Here is a 22,503-nt window from a genome sequence, read left to right as displayed (position 1 = left end):
CATCTTGGTGCAGTGTTACACCGTCCGGGTTATCTAGATACTTCCCGCTAACACCAACCTATCCGAACTCCGGAGATGGGAACTTGCTCTTCAATATATCCTCTCTTCCCGTTATCCACCAGGCCTCAAACTCCGCTAATTTCAAGTTGCCGCCACTCATACCTCACCTGTCATTCAACAACATCTTTGCCTCTGCACTTCTGCCTCGACTGACATCTCTGCCCAAACTCTTTGTCTTTAAATATGTCTCCTTGTGTCTGTATATGTGTGGATGGATATGTGTGTGTGTGCGCGCGCGAGTGTATACCCGTCCTTTTTTCCCCCTAAGGTAAGACTTTCCGCTCCCGGGATTGGAATGACTCCTTACCCTCTCCCTTAAAACCCACATCCTTTCATCTTTCCCCTCCTTCCCTCTTTCCTGATGAGGCAACAGTTTGTTGCTTGAATTTTGTGTGTATGTTTGTGTGTCTGTCGACCTGCCAGCACTTTCATTTGGTAAGTCACATCATCTTTGTTTTTTATATCTAAAAAGAAAGATGATGAAACTTACCAAACAAAAGCGCTGGCAGGTCGATAGACACACAAACAAACACAAACATACACACAAAATTCTAGCTTTCGCAACCTATGGTTGCCTCGTCAGGAAAGAGGGAAGGAGAAGGAAAGACAAAAGGATATGGGTTTTAAGGGAGAGGGTAAGGAGTCATTCCAATCCCGGGAGCGGAAAGACTTACCTTAGGGGGAAAAAAGGACAGGTATACACTCGCACACACACACATATCCATCCACACATGATGTGTGGATGGATATGTGTGTGTGTGCGAGTGTATACCTGTCCTTTTTTCCCCCTAAGGTAAGTCTTTCCGCTCCCGGGATTGGAATGACTCCTTACCCTCTCCCTTAAAACCCATATCCTTTTGTCTTTCCTTCTCCTTCCCTCTTTCCTGACGAGGCAACCATAGGTTGCGAAAGCTAGAATTTTGTGTGTATGTTTGTGTGTCTATCGACCTGCCAGCGCTTTTGTTTGGTAAGTTTCATCATCTTTCTTTTTAGATATATTTTTCCCACGTGGAATGTTTCCCTCTATTATATTCATATCATCTTTGTTTTTTTTATATATATATATAAAAATAGAGGGAAACATTCCACGTAGGAAAAATATATCTAAAAACGAAGATGATGTGACTAACCAAATGAATGTGCTGGCAGGTTGACAGACACACACACAAACACAAACATACACACAAAATTCAAGCTTTCGCAACAAACTGTTGCCTAATGGCCAGCTTCACACGTCCATCCACATCAAACCCACCAACAAGCAACAGCACCTCCATTACGACAGCTGCCACCCATTCCACATCAAACGGTCCCTTCCCTACAGCCTAGGTCTTCGTGGCAAACGAATCTGCTATAGTCCGGAATCCCTGATCATTACACCAACAACCTGACAACAGCTTTCGCATCCCCCAACTACCCTCCCGACCTGGTACAGAAGCAAATAACCAGAGCCACTTCCTCATCCTCTCAAACCCAGAACCTCCCCACGGAAGAACCACAAAAGTGCCCCACCTGTGACAGGACACTTTCCAGGACTGGATCAGATTCTGAATGTGGCTCTCCAGCAGGGATACGACTTCCTCAAATCCTGCCCTGAAATGAGATCCATCCTTCATGAAATCCTACCCACTCCACCAAGAGTGTCTATCCGCCGTCCACCTAACCTTCGTAACCTCTCGGTTCATCCCTATGAAATCCCAAAACCACCTAACCTACCCTCTGGCTCCTACCCTTGAAACCGCCGCTGGTGTAAAACCTGTCCCGTGCACCCTCCCACCACCACCTACTCCAGTCCTGTAACCCGGAAGGTGTACACGATCAAAGGCAGAGCCACGTGATTTACCAACTGACCTGCCTACACTGTGAAGCTTTCTATGTGGGAATGACCAGCAACAAACTATCCATTCGCATGAATGGACACAGGCAGGCAGCGTTTGTTGGTAATAATGATCACCCTGTGGCTAGACATGCCTCGGTGCACGACCAGCACATCTTGGCACAGTGTTACACCGTCCGGGTTATCTGGATACTTCCCACTAACACCAACCTGTCAGAACTCCGGAGATGGGAACTTGCCCTTCAGTATATCCTCTCTTCTCATTATCCGCCAGGCCTCAATCTCCGCTAATTTCAATTTGCCGCCGCTCATACCTCACCTGTCATTCAACAACATCTTTGCCTCTGCACTTCTGCCTCGACTGACATCTCTGCCCAAACTCTTTGTCTTTAAATATGTCTGCTTGTGTCTATATATGTGTGGATGGATATGTGTGTGTGTGCGCGCGCGAGTGTATACCCGTCCTTTTTTCCCCCTAGGGTAAGTCTTTCCGCTCCCGGGATTGGATTGACTCCTTACCCTCTCCCTTAAAACCCACATCCTTTCGTCTTTCCCTCTCCTTCCCTCTTTCCTGATGAAGCAACCGTGGGTTGCGAAAGCTAGAAATTTGTGTGTGTGTTTGTGTGTCTTTTATTGTGTCTATCTACCAACGCTTTCTCGTTTGGTAAGTCACAGCATTTTTTAATATATTTTTCCCATGTCGATGTTTCTTTCTATTATATATCTAAAAACAAAGATGATGTAACTCACCAAACGAAAGCGTTGGTATGTTGATAGAGGAGGTTTTCTATCAACATACCAACACTTTAGTTTGGTAAGTTACATCATCTTTGTTTTTAGATATATTTTTCCCACGTGGAATGTTTCCCTCTCATTAGAGAAAATATATACTGTGATGACACAGTTGAAATGTCTAGCTCCTTGAAGAGGTGCCTCCATGACATCTACGGATAAACACCACATACTATTATTCTTACTGCTCACTTCTGTGGAATCAATACTTTCTAAGTGATGAGTTACCCCAGAAAATTATTCCATACAATATTACTCAGTGGAAATACGCAAAATATGTCAGCTGGTTGATATGTTTGTTTCCAAGATTAGCAATGACATGAAGAGCAAACAAAGCTGAACTTAATTGTTTTACATCAATATCTACATCCAAAAATTTGTTGCATTCTATCCTACTTACTGATTCCGGTTTATGTGATACATCACCCGTTGGTATGGCTATTTCTTGTACAGCTACCTAATAATTCTTTGGAAAATATCATGTACTAACTCTTCTGTTGCTTCCTCTCTAATAGGATTTATTATAACACTAGTATCATCTGCAAAAAGTATCACTTGTCCTTGTAGAATGTTAAAGTCACAAGTATGTACTCAACATTGAACCCTGTGGTACTTCTTTTGTGATTTTACTTCAGCCACTAAAATTTTCCACCTTCCTGACACTGTATGAATTATTCAGCACAACCTTTTACATTCAGCACAATTCAAACAAGCTGTGTAGAAAACCATCACTTCCATAAAACTCGAGTTTTCCTACATGCGTAACATGATCCACATAATCAAAGGCTTTGGAGAGATCACAAAAAATACCAAGTAACTCTTGCGCAGCTACCATGACTTAGGAAGCCTGTATGCACGGACGTGTAAAACATTAAAAGATCGTACCTTATGTCATAAAATAAACAAGACATCAGAGAATACTCCAAGAGCATCGAAATTTCGTGAACCATACTAAAATGCATAATCCAGCTTCAAGTGCACATTCGTATGTCCACATTCGGATGCAAAGTTTCTTGGAATATCAGTACTCTTATTATCTCAAGTTTGGTTCTTCATTATGACATTATGTCATACATGTCAGAAGATGAAAACGTGCACTTGAAATGCAACAAACAGTTGAAACTAACCTTTGTTTCAAATGCAACAAACAGTTGAAACTAACCTTTGTTTCAAATAAACTGACTGCCTAAGCAGAAAATATTAATAAAAGCCAAATTTCTTTAGCCAACCGACAAAAATAACTTTACCAATTGGCGACTCCGTAGAGTGCTGTGTGCACAACGACCATATACGTGAAATTAGAAGGAAGGTCAGCGTTGGCCATAATATTGATGGTTTATTGACAGCACTGATGATGTTCACTATGTGCTTCAGAATCAATTTTGCTGTCAATAAACCATCAATATAACGGCCAACGCTAACCTTCCTTCTAAAAATAACTTCATTGTTCCGCAAGGCGAATAATATTTGACTGTCATAAAGGTGAAAATAAAATAAAATCTGAAACTAATAAAATATTTTAGCCTTCCGCTAATTATGTGGATCTATTTTAATTCACTTGGTAGTTCCCGGCCACAGAAATTTGTGTTTTTATTTGACGTGAGAGCAATAAATGAAGAGGAAACAGCAAAATCACTAAACGTAATCACAGGTCACATGGAGACTACCCACCTCCCCACCACAACTCAGACTGCTCTGTGTAACAGTCCCGGATCTACATTATTTATGAACTGGGGCAATAGTAGATACTGGGGCCCTCTGGTCCCCTCCCTCGAGTGTTTGAGGTAGGACGCCAAAAATGGTAAAAAATCGACTTTTCAAAAATATGTTCATTTTGTACCGCACATCTTTCTGAAGAATATGATACACAAAATGTAAGTGTTCGAGGAGATGTTATTTGGTCTTAAGTGTGCGAAAGTGCAGTGCCACACCTCTTCACACAGCATTCTTCTATCACATGTCACTGTATTTCGCTCTGTAGAATTCAAACATGTAATTTTGTAATGGATGTCATCAAACTGTATTCACGACAGCTGAAATTAAAATGTCCTGTGGTGCCTCTCTTGCTACCAGTCGGGTGGTTTGACATCCTGCCCTAACTTTTTTTTTATTTAATAACCCTATCAATTATGAGAGTTTAAAAAAAAAGACAAGAAAGACAGTAAACATTTCTTCATTCCTTAAGTCTGAGCATTTTTTTCTCACTAATCTTGCTACAGCTTTACATGGCGTGCTTTCCTTTCTGCAAAAGAATCTGTTACCCCATAAAAGTTCGTCAAACATTTTGCTACGTGAAAAAACAAAATGTCTGTGTCTAATATTGAAGAAGCTGTTAATACAAATAGTACCCAAGACTGGTGTGGTTTCTCGATCCGATTACGTCTATTTTGTCACTGACTGCTAGATAAAAAGAAATAGGCCTGTCTAATATTGCAGCAATTGTAATGTAACACACATCAAATAAATGAGGCTGTTTTCACACAAATGGTCATTTTTATAATACGACAGAATATAATTCACAAAGTACCCATACCAAATGCCTGTTAGACCTACTACGAGCAAAAAGTGTTAGGTTAGGAAATACTTTCACATTTCATTCACACGCTCCGGCTTCTCAAGCACGAGATCGAAAAGTAATAGCAGTCATAGAAGCAGCAGCAGCAGCAGTAATAGTACGAAATTTTTATATAAATTTGGAATCGTCATATTCTTCCACAATTTGTATGATGTTTCCGTTTATTCTCCTTTCTCATTCTAACAAACAATCTTGTCATCACTAATTCTGTAACATTCCTGCCAGTGTCAGAACTTATTCTCCGATTAGGCGTTATTATGAGTTCGTAGAAGGCGTTTTCCACACTACTCCCAGAATAAAACTTAAGTGGCTGCTAGCTGGGGACTTTACAACTGGCACTTACTATTGTAGCGAACTGGTCAAAAATTTTTTGTCTGTTTCTTACCTGTTAGTCATTTATTTCTGCTCTGGTAATCTGAATCTATGGATATTGCTAGTTATTATAACAACGTAGATCATTCGCAAACCCAGTCAACCACATAAACAACTGGCTATTGGTATTATCTCGTTCAGCTTTATTCCGCTCAGATCGTGTAACTGCGTCCCCTTTTGTCTGCAGGTACATTTATTTCTAGATGTGACAGGGTTTCCTCTGGCAGATACATCACTAAATCGTTTATTTCAGAAACCACCTAAGTGACACTTTTAAGAAAATGGAGATTTCGATGGGATATTACTATTTGGAGACAAATACATTGTTTACTGCAGAAACAGCCTATGTTCCATATAAGAATTGCTATTAGAGAGCTGTGTAAATAATGTGTTTATTTCAGAAAGAATCCAAGCACCATCACTCAGGTTCTTTCTGCAGTAAATTTATTCTACAACTCATGGCAGTTGGTGGCCCTGTTAGGATTACGTGTTTCATGACTGTTCTTTTGTTTTAGTCTGTTGTTGTTGTTATGGTAATAAACATGGGGTGATAAAGTGTGTTTTTGTAGTGAAAATATAGGTGTATTTAGTGGTTATTAAGTAGTGTGCATTTCTTAAACCATGTCTGACAGTTCATACAATGAACCTAATCCTACGCGTAAATGTGGAAAGAGACATGGAGACAAATACAATTGGAACATTGTCCGGAAAGCTAGAATGCAAGGACTGAGGTACATGTCCCACAAAGGAAAAGAGGTCGCCCAGAAAGCCCCACCGAGCATTGTAAACTGAAAGTGTAACTGTAAATGTTATTCAAAACTTACTGAAGAATCTATACAGGCACTCTGGAATAACTTTTATTCTTTGAAGAGTGAAAACACGCAAGACAACTACTTGCAAACATTGGCTGAGGTTATGCCAGTAAAATTTAGGCATAAAACCCCTAACATAGAAGAACAAGGTCAAGATGAGATTCAAGAAAACGCTGACATGCCTATTTATGAATTATGTAACAACAAAAAATCACACTCCTGTAAATACAATTTAAAACTGAATGGTGTTCCAACTCAAGTATGTAGAAATGTTTTCTTGCAAGTTTTTGGGATTTCTGACAGCAAAATTAAGAGAATCAATAAATGTTCTGTCCTTAACAAAGGCCCAGTGGAGAGGAGGGGGAAGTCAAGAAGTGAAAACTGTGTATCAGGTGAAATTTGTGTACGCATTCATAAATGAATTGAGATGTTTGATGTGAAAGTCACCCATCATAGAGGCAAAGCTAAAAATACCTCGAGACATGACTTGAGGTTGTAAAATGTACTATATGTTCATTCTACATTATCCTCATCTACAAGACAGAGTTAAGTATAGTTTCTACTACAAATACTTCAAAGAGACCTTCTCATATTCGATTGGTAGGCAACAAGTTGATGTCAGTGGGAAGTATCCAGATCACCAGTACGGTGTAACACTGTGCCGAGATGTGCTGACCGTGCACCGAGGCATGTTTAGCCACAGGGTGATCCTCATTACCAACAAACACTGTCTGCCTGTGTCCATTCATGCGAATGGACAGTTTGTTGCTGGTCATTCCCACACAGAATGCATCACAGTGTAGGCAGGTCAGTTGGTAAATCACATGGGTGCTTTTACACGTGGCTCTGCCTTTGATCGTGTACACCTTCCGGGTTACAGGACCGGAGTAGGTGGTGGTGGGAGGGTGCACGGGACAGGTTTTACAGCGGGGGCGGTTACGAGGATAGAAGCCAGAGGGTAGGGAAGGTGGTTTGGTGATTTCATAGGGATGAACCAAGAGGTTACGAAGGTTAGGTGGACGGCGGAAAGACACTCTTGGTGGAGTGGGGAGGATTTCGTGAAGGGCGGATCTCATTTCAGGGCAGGATTTGAGGAAGTCGTATCCCTGCTGCAGAGCCACATTCAGAGTCTGATCCAGTCCTGGAAAGTATCCTGTCACAACAAGTGGGGCACTTCTGGGGTTCTTCTGTGGGACGTTCTGGGTTTGAGGGGATGAGGAGGTGGCACTGGTTATTTGCTTCTGTACCAGCTCGGGAGGGCAGTTGCGGGATGCGAAAGCTGTTTTCACGTTGTTGGTGTAAAGGTTCAGGGATTCGGGACTGGAGCAGATTCGTTTGCCACGAAGACCTAGGCTGTAGGGAAGGGACTGTTTGATATGGAATGGGTGGCAGCTGTCATAATAGAGGTATTGTTGCTTGTTGGTGGGTTTGATGTGGACGGATGTGTGAAGCTGGCCGTTGGACAGATGGATTTCAACGTCAAGGAAAGTGACATGGGATTTGGAGTAGGACCTGGTGAATCTGATGGAACCAAAGGAGTTGAGATTGGATAGGAAATTCTGAAGTTCTTCTTCCCTGTGAGTCCAGATCATGAAGATGTCATCAATAAATCTGTACCAAATTTTGGGTTGGCGGCCTGGGTAAGCAAGAAGGCTTCCTCTAAGCGACCCATAAATAGGTTGGCATACGTGGGGGCCATCCTGGTACCCATGGCTATTCCCTTTAATTGTTGGTATGTCGGGCCTTCGAAAGTGAAGAAGTTGTGAGTCAGCATGAAGATGGCTAAGGTGATGAGGAAAGAGGTTTTAGGTAGGGTGGCAGGTGATCGGCGTGAAAGGAAGTGCTCCATCCCAGCGAGGCCCTGGACGTGCGGGATATTTGTGTGTAAGGAAGTGGCATCAATGGTTACAAGGATGGTTTCCGGGGGTAACAGATTGGGTAAGGATTCCAGGCGTCCGAGAAAGTGGTTGGTGTCTTTGATGAAGGATGGGAGACTGCATGTAATGGGTTGAAGGTGTTGATCTACGTAGGCAGAGATACGTTCTGTGGGGGCTTGGTAACCAGCTACAATGGGGCAGCCGGGATGATTGGGTTTGTGAATTTTAGGAAGTAGGTAGAAGGTAGGGGTGCGGGGTGTCGGTGGGGTCAGGAGGTTGATGGAGTCAGGTGAAAGGTTTTGCAGGGGGCCTAAGGTTCTGAGGATTCCTTGAAGCTCCGCCTGGACATCGGGAATGGGATTACCTTGACAAACTTTGTATGTAGTGTTGTCTGAAAGCTGACGCAGTCCCTCAGCCACATACTCCCGACTATCATGTACCACGGTCGTGGAACCCTTGTCCGCCGGAAGAATGACGATGGATCGGTCAGCCTTCAGATCACGGATAGCCTGGGCTTCAGCAGTGGTGATGTTGGGAGTAGGATTAAGGTTTTTCAAGAAGGATTGAGAGGCAAGACTGGAAGTGAGAAATTCCTGGAAGGTTTGGAGAGGGTGATTTTTAGGAAGAGGAGGTGGGTCCCGCTGTGATGGAGGACGGAACTGTTCCAGGCAGGGTTCAATTTGGATAGTGTCTTGGGGAGTTGGATCGTTAGGAGTAGGATTAGGATTATTTTTCTTCGTGCCAAAGTGATATTTCCAGCAGAGACTACGAGTGTAGGACAGTAAATCTTTGATGAGGGCTGTTTGGTTGAATCTGGGAGTAGGGCTGAAGGTGAGGCCTTTGGATAGGACAGAGGTTTCGGACTGGTAGAGAGTTTTGGAGGAAAGTTAGCTACTGAATTGGGGTGTTGTGGTTACAGATTGTGTTGACTAGAATTTTGAGGTTTTGGGGGGAGTGGAGCTGGAAATGGGAGATTGAGTAGATCGGAGAGACTGGGTCTGTGTGCAATGAGAGGAGGTTGAGGTTTGCTGGAAAGGTTGTGGATAAATATATGGGAAGATTTATATTTTTATTTTTGTTTTTATCCAATGGCCAGCTTCACACATCCGTCGAAATCAAACCCACCAACAAGCAACAGTACCTCCATTATGACAGCTGCCACTCATTCCATATCAAACAGTCCCTTCCCTACAGCCTAGGTCTTCATGGCAAACGAATCTGCTCCAGTCCCGAATCCCTGAACCATTACACCAACAACGTGAAAAAAGCTTTCGCATCCCGACCTGGTACAGAAGTAAATTACCAAAGCCACCTCCTCATCCCCTCAAACCCAGAACCTCCCACAGAAGAATTCCAAAAGTGCCCCACTTGTGACAGGATACTTTCCGGGACTGGATCAGACTCTGAATGTGGCTCTCCAGCAGGGATACGACTTCCTCAAATCCTGGCCTGAAATGAGATCCGTCCTTCATGAAATCCTCCCCACTCCACCAAGGGTGTCTTTCTGCCGTCCACCTAACCTTCGTAACCTCTCGGTTCATCCCTATGAAATCCCAAAACCACCTTACCTACCCACTGGCTCCTACCCTCGAAACCTCGCCCGGTGTAAAACCTGTCCCGTGTACCCTCCCACCACCACCTACTCCAGTCCTGTAACCCGGAAGGTGTACACGATCAAAGGCAGAGCCACGTGATTTACCAACTGACCTGCCTACACTGTGAAGCTTTCTATGTGGGAATGACCAGCAACAAACTATCCATTCGCATGAATGGACACAGGCAGGCAGCGTTTGTTGGTAATGATGATCACCTTGTGGCTAGACATGCCACGGTGCACGACCAGCACATCTTGGCACAGTGTTACACCGTCCGGGTTATCTGGATACTTCCCACTAACACCAACCTGTCAGAACTCCGGAGATGGGAACTTGCCCTTCAGTATATCCTCTCTTCTCGTTATCCACCAGGCCTCAATCTCTGCTAATTTCAATTTGCCGCCGCTCATACCTCACCTGTCATTCAACAACATCTTTGCCTCTGCACTTCTGCCTCGACTGACATCTCTGCCCAAACTCTTTGCCTTTACAAATGTCTGCTTGTGTCTGTGTATGTGCGGATGGATATGTGTGCGTGTGCGTGTGCACAAGCGCGCGCGAGCGTATACCTGTCCTTTTTTCCCCCTAAGGTAAGTCTTTCCGCTCCCAGGATTGGAACGACTCCTTACCCTCTCCCTTAAAACCCACACCCTTTCGTCTTTCCCTCTCCTTCCCTCTTTCCTGATGAAGCAACCGTTTGTTGCGAAAGCTTGAATTGTGTGTGTATGTTTGTGTGTCTATCGACCTGCCAGCACTTTCGTTTGGCATGTCACATCATCTTTGTTTTTAGATATGTTTTTACCATGTGGAATGTTTCCCTCTATTATATCATTAATTTGAACCCGACAATTACATTTGTTATTCTCACTGTTGCATTTCGAAATCTTTCCTGTCATCTTATTTTCTCCTTCTGTTTTTGCAAGTAGTTTCACTTTGTATTCACTTTCTCCTCTTTACCGAATCTAACATACAATTTTATCCCGTCTATATATACTCAATAATACGTAACCCACTTCCAAACCATAACCAAAAAATTTTTTTCCGCTTTCAACACTACCGCTGCTATAAAATCCACCGTTTCCAGTTCACAAACAGTTCCTTTCAGCTATTAAACAGCCATTTCGGCTAGTTCTAATAACTTTCACTTTTTTTCCATTTCCGTTTGTCCCACATCACTAGCCACTTCCCACAGGTTTTAACGTCATTATTTCTTCGTCAGACAATTGTTAGCCTCATTTTCACAATCTGCCACCACAAAACCACTCCTTTCAATACATTTACACGCAGTTTTCTCGAAATTTTCCCAAATTGCTCCACCCTTTAACGTGTTTTGGCGGCAACACAATCACCTAACCTTTGTGCACATCATTGTCTACCAACCCTAGTTCACCACAGGATCAACATAGCCCAGCTATAACCAACACTTTTTCGCCTTTTTTCACACCAGATCTCCAGTTGCTTTCTAGTTCACCTGTATCTCTCCCCATATATTTTTATTGTCATTTCCATTTCAGCCTCATGTTACACTTTCCACCTTCTAATACCAGGTCACCCTCACAACATCCCAACAAGGACCCATTAAATTTTATTTACATTCCATCCGCAAACATGTCTTTGCCCTAGCCAGATTACACTCCCATATTATATTTTCTCAGGCTTGTCTGACATTTGACATTACCCCCAAAGGCCTCACACTTAAAGTTCCCATCTCTGGCTGTAATCCTTCTTTCCATCAGTCCCTATACCAGTTACAAACTGCACAATCCATAGCCTCACCTGCCTAATCCTTCACCTTTACATCGAGTCAGCCAATGAACACACCCGTCAACTCCTATCCCTAATTAAAGTCCTCAATCTTTTCTCTCCCACATCCACACCGGCTGTTCAGAGCATGCTCCTACAGGCCAACTGCAAATTAGAACAGCATGCCACCCTCCACCTCAAAAAACTATCCAATCTCCTGGTTCCCACCTCCGGAAAGGCAACTCACTCATCCTTCACAACCTTTCCAGCAAACCTCAACCTCCTCTCATTCCACACAGACCCAGTCTCTCCCATCTACTCAATCTCCCACTTCCAGCTCCACTCCCCGCAAAACCTCAAAATTCCAATCAACACAATCTGGAACCACAACACCCTATTTCAGTAGTTAACCTTTCCTCCAAACCTCTCTCCCAATCCGAAACCTCTGTCCTATCCAAAGGCCTCACCTTCAGCCCCACTCCCAGATTCAACCAAACACCCCTCGTCAAAGATTTACTGTCCTACACTCGTACTCTCTGCTGGAAATATCACTTTGCCACGAAGAAAAATAATCCTACTCCTAATGATCCAACTCCCCAAGACACTATCCAAATTGAACCCTGCCTGGAACAGTTCCGTCCTCCGTCACAGCGGGACCCACCTCCTCTTCCTAAAAATCACCCTCTCCAAACCTTCCAGGAATTTCTCACTTCCAGTCTTGCCTCTCAATCCTTCTTGAAAAACCTTAATCCTACTCCCAACATCACCACTGCTGAAGCCCAGGCTATCCGTGATCTGAAGGCTGACCGATCCATCGTCATTCTTCCGGCGGACAAGGGTTCCACAACCGTGGTACATGATAGTCGGGAGTATGTGGCTGAGGGACTGCGTCAGCTTTCAGACAACACTACATACAAAGTTTGTCAAGGTAATCCCATTCCCGATGTCCAGGCAGAGCTTCAAGGAATCCTCAGAACCTTAGGCCCCCTGCAAAACCTTTCACCTGACTCCATCAACCTCCTGACCCCACCGACACCCCGCACCCCTACCTTCTACCTACTTCCTAAAATTCACAAACCCAATCATCCCGGCTGCCCCATTGTAGCTGGTTACCAAGCCCCCACAGAACGTATCTCTGCCTACGTAGATCAACACCTTCAACCCATTACATGCAGTCTCCCATCCTTCATCAAAGACACCAACCACTTTCTCGGACGCCTGGAATCCTTACCCAATCTGTTACCCCCGGAAACCATCCTTGTAACCATTGATGCCACTTCCTTACACACAAATATCCCGCACGTCCAGGGCCTCGCTGGGATGGAGCACTTCCTTTCACGCCGATCACCTGCCACCCTACCTAAAACCTCTTTCCTCATCACCTTAGCCATCTTCATGCTGACTCACAACTTCTTCACTTTCGAAGGCCCGACATACCAACAATTAAAGGGAATAGCCATGGGTACCAGGATGGCCCCCACGTATGCCAACCTATTTATGGGTCGCTTAGAGGAAGCCTTCTTGCTTACCCAGGCCGCCAACCCAAAATTTGGTACAGATTTATTGATGACATCTTCATGATCTGGACTCACAGGGAAGAAGAACTTCAGAATTTCCTATCCAATCTCAACTCCTTTGGTTCCATCAGATTCACCAGGTCCTACTCCAAATCCCATGTCACTTTCCTTGACGTTGAAATCCATCTGTCCAACGGCCAGCTTCACACATCCGTCCACATCAAACCCACCAACAAGCAACAATACCTCTATTATGACAGCTGCCACCCATTCCATATCAAACAGTCCCTTCCCTACAGCCTAGGTCTTCGTGGCAAACGAATCTGCTCCAGTCCCGAATCCCTGAACCTTTACACCAACAACGTGAAAACAGCTTTCGCATCCCCCAACTACCCTCCCGAGCTGGTACAGAAGCAAATAACCAGTGCCACCTCCTCATCCCCTCAAACCCAGAACGTCCCACAGAAGAACCACAAAAGTGCCCCACTTGTGACAGGATACTTTCCGGGACTGGATCAGACTCTGAATGTGGCTCTCCAGCAGGGATACGACTTCCTCAAATCCTGCCCTGAAATGAGATCCGCCCTTCACGAAATCCTCCCCACTCCACCAAGGGTGTCTTTCCGCCGTCCACCTAACCTTCGTAACCTCTTGGTTCATCCCTATGAAATCCCCAAACCACCTCCCCTACCCTCTGGCTTCTATCCTCGTAACCGCCGCCGGTGTAAAACCTGTCCCGTGCACCCTCCCACCACCACCTACTCCGGTCCTGTAACCCGGAAGGTGTACACGATCAAAGGCAGAGCCACGTGATTTACCAACTAACCTGCCTACACTGTGAAGCTTTCTATGTGGGAATGACCAGCAACAAACCGTCCATTCGCATGAATGGACACAGGCAGACAGTGTTTGTTGGAAATGAGGATCACCCTGTGGCTAAACATGCCTCGGTGCATGGCCAGCACATCTCGGCACAGTGTTACATCGTCCGAGGTATCTGGATATTTCCCACTAACACCTACCTATCAGAACTCCGGGGATGGGAACTTGCCCTTCAGTATATCCTCTCTTCCCATTACCCACCAGGCCTCAACCTCCACAAAGCTCCAGATGAAGTCTGTTCTATGCTGCTACATTACTATGACACTGAAATTCCATCAAATGTCAAGCACGTCATATTGTTTTGTGATGGGCTAACGGCCCAAAATAAGAATCACACATTTGGGTGATTCTTATCGAATCTCTGTGACAGAAGTCGGTTTGAGACAATTATACATAACTTTCAGTCCATGAACACTCTTTTTGGCCATATGACAGGGATTTTGGAAGTATTAAACAGCTCTTCAGGAAGGTGAATGAAATTTACACTCCACATCAGTATTCTGCACTCATGTTTAGGGCAAGTGCATCCCGACGTTTTTTCTGTTTATCATCTTACCTCGGATGATGATTTAAATTTTAAATGTTGGTGGCCTACGCCATACAAGAAAACTACAAACTCTGATGAAACATCAGGCAGGGATGTACCCAGAGAACATAAGGAGTCATTCGGAGTATCTAGCAACAAACAGTTTCTGTACTCTAAAGATACTCAAGGAGAAGTTGTGGCAAAGGCGTTTATTGGAGGATTTTCATCTACTTTCACTCTATTGAAAACTGACAGCCCACCTGAACTACCTTCTGAGAAGGCTTATCCCTTGGGAAAGGTACATTTATTACAGTAATGTTATTACTCAGATGTCAAGTTAGTGAGCAAGTAAAACCAATATTTCATAGCATTACAAAGACTTACTGGGTTTTGCACAACTTAATTTTTGATTTTTGGTTCCAATTAAAAAACCTTTATGAGCTGATAAAATTAATGGGCTACATAGTTGGTTATGAAGAATTTTGACAGCATCATTAAATGGCCAATAACCGAGAACGAAATGGTCGAAGACATGCCAGAGGCTGAATAAAGCCAGAAAGGCATTTACTGTACAAATTTGTATTTTGTGGGTCACTAATGTGTGCCTGTTACATTTTTATAAATAGTGTGGTGTTATTTACTTAATCTTTCATCTTAAAACATGCAAAGATTAATCAATTTACCTGTCTGTTTCTATATTATTGCTACAGGAATTATTAGGAAAAGTGGTTTATTTCAGAAACACAGAAACAACCTAAGTGCAATATTTAAAAAAATTGTTTATAGCATAGTAAATTTCTTTAAAATTATTTTGTGTTTTGTACATATTTCTAGCACCTTAAAGGTTCGTTCAAAAATATTAGAAAGAGATCAGACTTCAACTTACAATGCTACTCAGTTTTTCTTTTTAAATTTCCCAACAACCTGAAAAGCGTACTTACGTGGTTTCTGCAATAAGCGATACACTTACACTATGTACGCAATCAAAAATGAACTGATTATTCATTCAGAAATCAACTTAGAATGTGTTCAAAAATCAACAAGGATATGCTTAAAAATCAAATGAATAATCGATAGACCAACATGCCCTGGATGCTAGGCACTTTGTAAAAGAAGATTTTTCCCTCAAGAATATGAATTTGGAACCCCCCCACAAATCGAAGCCCAGAGCATATATCCCTGATTGTTATGATAGTGCCATCCAAAACAAGGAGTGCAAGCCCCCTCCACAAAAAACATGACCACACCATAACACCACCGCCTCTGAATTTTACTGTTGGCACTACACACACTGGCAGATGACATTTGCCGGGCATTCGCCATATCCACACCCTGCTATTGGATCGCCACATTGTGGAGCACGATTCGCCACTCCACACAACTTTTTCCACTGTTCAGTCATCCAATGTTTACACTCATTACACTGAGTGAGGTGTCATTAGGCATTTACCGGCGTGATGTGTGGCTTATGAGCAGCCGCTCAACCACGAAATCCAAGTTTTCTCACCTCCCTTCTAACTGTCATAGTATTTGCAGTGGATTCTGATGCAGTTTGGAATTCCTGTGTTGTGGTCTGGATAGATGTCTGCCTATTATACATTACAACCCTCTTCAACAGTCGGGGGTCTCTGTCAGTCAACACACGAGGTCGGGCTGTACGCTTTTGTGCCGTGTTTCCCTTCACGTTTCCACTTCACTATCACAATCAAAAACAGTGGACCTACGGATGTTTAGGAGTGTAGAAATCTTGCATACAGATGTAAGACAAGTGACACCCTATCACTGGACCACATTTGAAGTCCGTGAGTTCCGCGGGCACTGCAGTCTGTTCTCTCACGATGTCTAATGACTACTGAGGTTGCTGATATCGAGTACCTGGCAGTAGGCGGCGGCACAATGCACCTAATATGAAAAACATATGTTTTTGGGTGTGTCCGGATACTTTTGATCACAGAGTGTCACTTCTAAGCAGATCATTACAGACCCTGCAACCGCTACTGGTATTCATGTGTATATCAAAACCATTTTCCAGTTATTAAATCAAGTTGGTTTGTATGCTCAGCAGCCTGCCAAATGCATCCCATTTCAACCACACTGTCGCCAAGAAAGAGTTCTTTGAGGTAGGGAGCCTACACGATTATGATGACATTCTGTTTGTGGGGCGCTCAACTGCAGTCATCAGCACCCGTACGAAGTCCTAATTTTTATGCAGTCCATTTTTTTCACAATCCAATGCCAATGCCACTGCCACAAATAATGATGAGGATGAAATGATGAGGACAACACAAACACCCAGTCTCCAGGCAGAGAAAATCCCCAACCCGGCCAGGAATCGAACCCGGGAGCCGCGATCCGGAGGCAGCAACACAAGCCACTAGACCACGAGCTACGGAATGGTCGGACTGGGTCAAGGACAGTGGTCCAGAGGGATGTCCTGTGACAAATATCGCTTGAGTGTGGGAAGTGATTCTAGCCACCAGTTAATGTGGGGGGATAGGGGAATACGTTACACACCACAGAATATTGACGGACCATTGTACGTTTACGTGAGGTACTGTTAGAGCTGAGCAGTATTGCATGGAGATTATTTTGTATCCTCCCTGCCATTTAGGGGCTGGCACGTCCTGACTTCTGTCTGTGGATGACAATGCCTGCCCACAAAGGGCTGCTGATGTGTCACACACTAGAAAGTGAGGATACCGTGTGTGCGGAAAGGTCTGTGTACTCCTTGAACGCAAACCCTACAGAACGCACCTCTGATGATGCTCTCGGTAGATGCATCTCTCGATGGACAGTCCCTCCCTGAAATGTACGAGAACTGAAAATGCCTCGCAAGACGAGTGAGACAATATCCTACCCGATGGGTCCTGAACAGTTTCACAGGCAGCACAAACAACACATGCAAAAAGGGTCATTAGTGCCTGATGAGGGCATATTCCTTGCTAACAAGGGAACCTCCCCATCGCACCCCCCTCAGATTTAATTATAAGTTGGCACAATGGATAGGCCTTGAAAAACTCAACACAGCTCACTCGAGAAAACAGGATGAAGTTGTGTGGCACTATGAAAGAAATAAGCAAAATATACAAACTGAGTAGTCCATGCGCAAGATAGGCAACATCAAGGATAATGTGAGCTCAGGAGCGCCGTGGTCAGCGAGAGCAGCTGTGGAACAAGAGGTCCTTGGTTCAAGTCTTCCCTCGAGTGAAAAGTTTAATTTTTTATTTTCAGACAATTATTTTGTGAATCTCCACAGGTTCACAGAGTAGTATTGTTTACGTGATCGTGTGTCAATTATCAAAGTTCAGGCACTCACACATAATCAACTTCGCTCTCCAAAATTCCAGGACATGTTCAGATTTGCTTGGACATATGCAGGATTTGACGGTCTACACACGGAAAAATTTGAAAGCGTTAAAAACATATGTTTTGACAGAGCACAGGGAAAACTGTGCGACTGTGAAACTGTTGTAGTTTATGTGACAAACTCTTATGTTCTCATCACTTTTTTGGGAGTGATTATCACATCCATAAGAAAACGTAAATCGGGCAAGGTAGAAAATCTTTTTACCCATTCGCCAAGCGTACAATTTAGGTGGGTCGACAACATATTCCTGTCCTGTGACGCACATGACGTCACCAGTGTCGTATAGAATATATCAGACGTGGTTTCCTGTGGAGGAATCGGTTGACCTATGACCTTGCGATCATATGTTTTCGGTTCCTGTTGGAGAGGCACGTCCTTTCGTCTACAAATCGCACGGTTTTGCGGTGCGGTCGCGAAACACAGACACTAAACTTATTACAGTGAACAGAGGCGTCAATGACCGAACGGACAGATCATAACTTTGCAAAAATAAAGAAAGTAAACTTTTCACTTGAGAGAAGACTTGAACCAAGAACTTCTCGTTCCGCAGGTGCTCGCGCTAACCACGGGACCACAGCGCTCCTGAGCTCACATTATCCTTGATGTACCCTATCTTGTGCGTGGACTACTCAGTTTGTATATTTTGCTTATTTTTTTTTTTTTTTTTTTTCATAGTTCCACACAACTTCTTCCTGTTTTCTCGATTGATCTGTGTTCCGTTTTTCGAGGCCTATCCACTGTGCCAACTTATAACTAAATTCGGGGGGGGGGGGGGGGGGGGGGGATGTGGAGGTTCCCTTGTAAGTGTCCGATATCATCCTTTGTGTGTTATCCTGCTTTCCAGTACGGTGAAAACTGTACCATTTTTTGTTATAAATACAATGCTTCATCTTGTATTATGTACGTACTTTGTTTTGTGTCACCCACCACTGCCTGTGATTATCCCCATCGAAAAATGTCTCTGTTCCTTAGAAACTGCCAAGCAGTGTAATTGTTCGGTGACAATCACCTGCTCTGAAGAGCATATACTGCCACTTTTGGGGAAGTATTTTGTCACAAATAATATTAGTCAGTATTTGTTAACATTCTACAGATGGTCAACCGGCCCAACTTTTGCCCAGGTGAGTGTAGGAAACCATCTATGAACTACATTCAGATTGCCTAGCAGAACTGATAGGAATACTACAGACTGCTTTCGCTTGGAAAGAAAGTGTGAATAATTCAGTCAATAAGGAAAACTACAGAGTGTACCAATTTCTTCATTCAATTGCTCTCACAGACTGTTGTCACTCAAAAGGATTTAAAGAATAACTATTTAACCACTACATGAAACTATTATCAATGCAGTTGACTGTTTTCATTGGCTTATTAATGTGGACTGGTTTCACTCAAAATAATTAACCGGTAGTTCAGTTCATTCGTAAAACCATAACCGAACGAGTCGACCGTTCTCCGGCAACTCACCGAATCGATCATTTTCACTCGTCTGTTCCTATCGCTACTCTGCAATCTGGCGAGTGGCACTTAACACAACGTCACAGAAGGTGAAACGGTAAAGTATCAGAGGCACGGTGACTCACGCTTCTCGTACTCCGGGTCGGTGCAGACGAGGTCGCGGCACAGGTCGCCCCCCTCCATGGTGACCTCCAGGTCGAAGAAGAGCGGCTCCAGCTCCGGCTGCGGATGCGGATGCGACTGCGGGTGCTGCTGGGGGGAGTGCGATCCACTGCCGGAGCCCCCGGCCTGTGGGGTCGCGTTCGCGCCCAACGACACCGACGAGCCGGTGCGGCGGTGGCCGTGTTGGTGCTGGGAAGGCGGCACCTGTGGCAGCCGAGCGGACCATCACTCTCCCTCGTATCTGCTTATTAGTGAAATTAAGGTAACAGTGGGTTACCGATTTAAATTTGTGATTGGACTGGGGATTTCTAGGTAGGTGGCACAAAGTGTGTTATCTCAGACGGCTGTCTGTTTTTACAGTTGCATAAATAACTACAGGTACCTTCCATTATTTTTTTTATTTTTTTTTTTTTTTAGGGTGCACAACCTCAGTGGTCATTAGCGCCCAGACTAAATTATGAATGCACTGCGAGGCACAATGTTAAAACAGCAACTAAAAAGGACAACACTATAAAATGCACATTAACAGGCAAGGGATTAAAAGAAAACAGCATAATCATATGTCTTTAGACAGGGTCGTCAAGTGGATAAAATGAAGTAAAATGAAGAACGCGAGCAGCTGATCCTGTGTCATCGGCTAAAATGTCATCCAGAGTACACGGCAGGCCAAGATCAACGCGCAGTGTATTAAAATTCGGACAGGACATTAAAACGTGGCGGACCGTCAGCTATTGCCCACATGGGCAGAACGGTGCTGGCGCAGCCGTCAGCAGATGGCGGTGGCTGAACCGGCAGTGTCCAATTCGTAACCGGGCCAAAACGACCTCCTCCCGCCGAGAAGGGCACGAAGAGGTCGTCCGAGCCGTGGGGAGAGGTTTCGAGGCCCGAAGCTCGTTTTCAGTAAGTGTAACCCAATCGGCACGCCACTGCGATAAAATGCACTGACAAATGACCCCGCTAAAATCAGACGAAGGCACATGACAAGAAGCTGTCCGAGGCCGGAGGACCGCAGCCTCGGCCGCAGCATCTGCAGCTCCGTTCCCAGGGATACCGACACGGCCCAGAACCCACATAAAGGTAACCGGAGAACCGTCGTCCACCAGCTGCTGAAGAGAGCGTCGGATCCGGTGCACGAAATGGTGAACCAGAGACGGATCACTGAGGCTCTGGATGGCGCTCAGGGAATTAGAGTTTATTCTGTGTGTCTAACAGTGTGTCGCAAATGTCCAGAAATACTTTAAAAAATTTATTGTTGCCAAATAAGTAGCAATAAAAAGTAGCAACATACACGATTCAAAAGAGTAAACTTTCAAGTTATTTTTCTCATTGCACACATGACGCCTAATTCCACGTAGGGTCACTAGGTGGTACTGTATTCGACACGGTGCTTTCTGCAGCTGAGAAGGCTTTCTGTGTGCTACAATTTGATGAAACGAAGAGTGCAATGGATGTCCAATGAAAATTCAGGATGAAGTACAGGAAAGTAGCACCAACCAGAAAGGCAATCTACAGTTGGCACGTAGTGTTCATTGAAAAGGGGTATTTGCACAACAGAAGTGGTTGGCCAGGGACGAATGCAAGTGACATTGAAAGAATAAGAGAGCTCTCACGAGGAGTCCGACAAAATCTCTACGCGGAGCTTCACGTGAATCGAAAATGTCAGTGACGACCGTGTGGGGTGTTTTGCGTAAAAATTAAACACGAAACCGTACAGATTATAATTAGTGCAGAAGTTATATCCTAAAGACGAAGACCGGCAATTCGAGTTTTACTGTACGCTGCAGGTGAAAGATGACAGTTTTCGTGAATTCGATAATTTTTTTAAGATGAGGCAACATTTCAATCAAATGGCACAGTAATTGGGCACAATTGTAGGATTCGGAGAACGGAGAACAGAAAACACGCATAACACTGTTGAAAACAAGTGAAATTCTCTGAAGGTCGATGTTTTATGTGCCGTGTCTCTCAAAAAACTTTATGGGTCTTTCTTCTTTGAAGAACCTACTGATACTGGAGTGTACTTCCTTCAGATGTAGCTGAACTGGTTTATGCCGCTGCTGCAAACAGAATCAAAGCACTTCGTCCTTCAGTTAGATGGTGCACCCACACATTTTGACCGTGCTGTTAGGATATATCTGAACACAGTGCTACCCAATCGTCAGATTGGTCGTGGTGGAGCAACAGACCAATGTGTGCTAAAATGTACTCCTAGGTCCCTGCATATCACCCTTGTGATTTGTTTTTATGTCCCTGCATATCACCCCTGCGATTTGTTTTTATGAAGTTATGTAAAGGATCTGTATGTACTGTGTGATGTTGTGCAATAGAAAAGGATAACTGAACCAATGACAGCCACAGTCTCTAAAGACACCCTGGCCCTCGTACAGCAAGACTTCGATTATTGTGTCGACGTTTGTAGGATCACACGTGGTTCCCACATTGAGTGGACATGAAGTAAAGATTGCTGAAAAAACTTGGAAGTTTAGTCTCTCACATCATGTGTAATTTTATTTTGTAACGCCACTCATTCAGCAAAAATAAAGTTTTTAAAGTGTTCCCAGACTTTGAAACATGCTGTGTATTAATTAGACCTGGTATACAATATTAATAGCAACCTCAGACTATTTGTAGACTATACATTTTCCTGTAATGATGTGTTGTCTGGAAAAATCTGCAAAATTACACAGTCAAACTTTGACAGGATTTCAAAATGGAGCATACATTGGCAGCTCACTTTAAATGTAAAACTGAGCACTTCCAGAAACGCAGAAATTACAGTATCAATGAGTCACAATTAAAACTGGTCAACTTGTACAAATACCTGGATGTAAAAATGTGTAGGGATATGAAATAAAACTGTCAGACAGGCTCAGTAATAAGTACAGCAGGTGGCAAACTTTGGTTCACTGGTAGGTTACTTGGAAAATGCAG

The 22,503-nt window shown here is 43.9% G+C and overlaps 1 protein-coding gene across 3 annotated transcripts in view; it reads right to left on the bottom strand.

The window, feature by feature from the left end:
- LOC124553802 (sorting nexin-13-like) overlaps positions 1-22,503 on the bottom strand; it is a 419,627-nt gene that overhangs the window by 284,958 nt on the left and 112,166 nt on the right. For all 3 annotated transcript variants that reach the window (XM_047127777.1, XM_047127778.1, XM_047127779.1), the window contains exon 6: positions 19,536-19,776. In XM_047127777.1, coding sequence (XP_046983733.1) covers positions 19,536-19,776 — 241 coding nt within the window. The remainder of the gene's footprint in view (positions 1-19,535; positions 19,777-22,503) is intronic.

Source organism: Schistocerca americana, chromosome 11 (assembly GCF_021461395.2).
Source record: "Schistocerca americana isolate TAMUIC-IGC-003095 chromosome 11, iqSchAmer2.1, whole genome shotgun sequence".
NCBI classification, from domain to species: Eukaryota; Metazoa; Arthropoda; class Insecta; order Orthoptera; family Acrididae; genus Schistocerca; species Schistocerca americana.
This window is presented reverse-complemented; position numbering and strand designations above follow the sequence as displayed.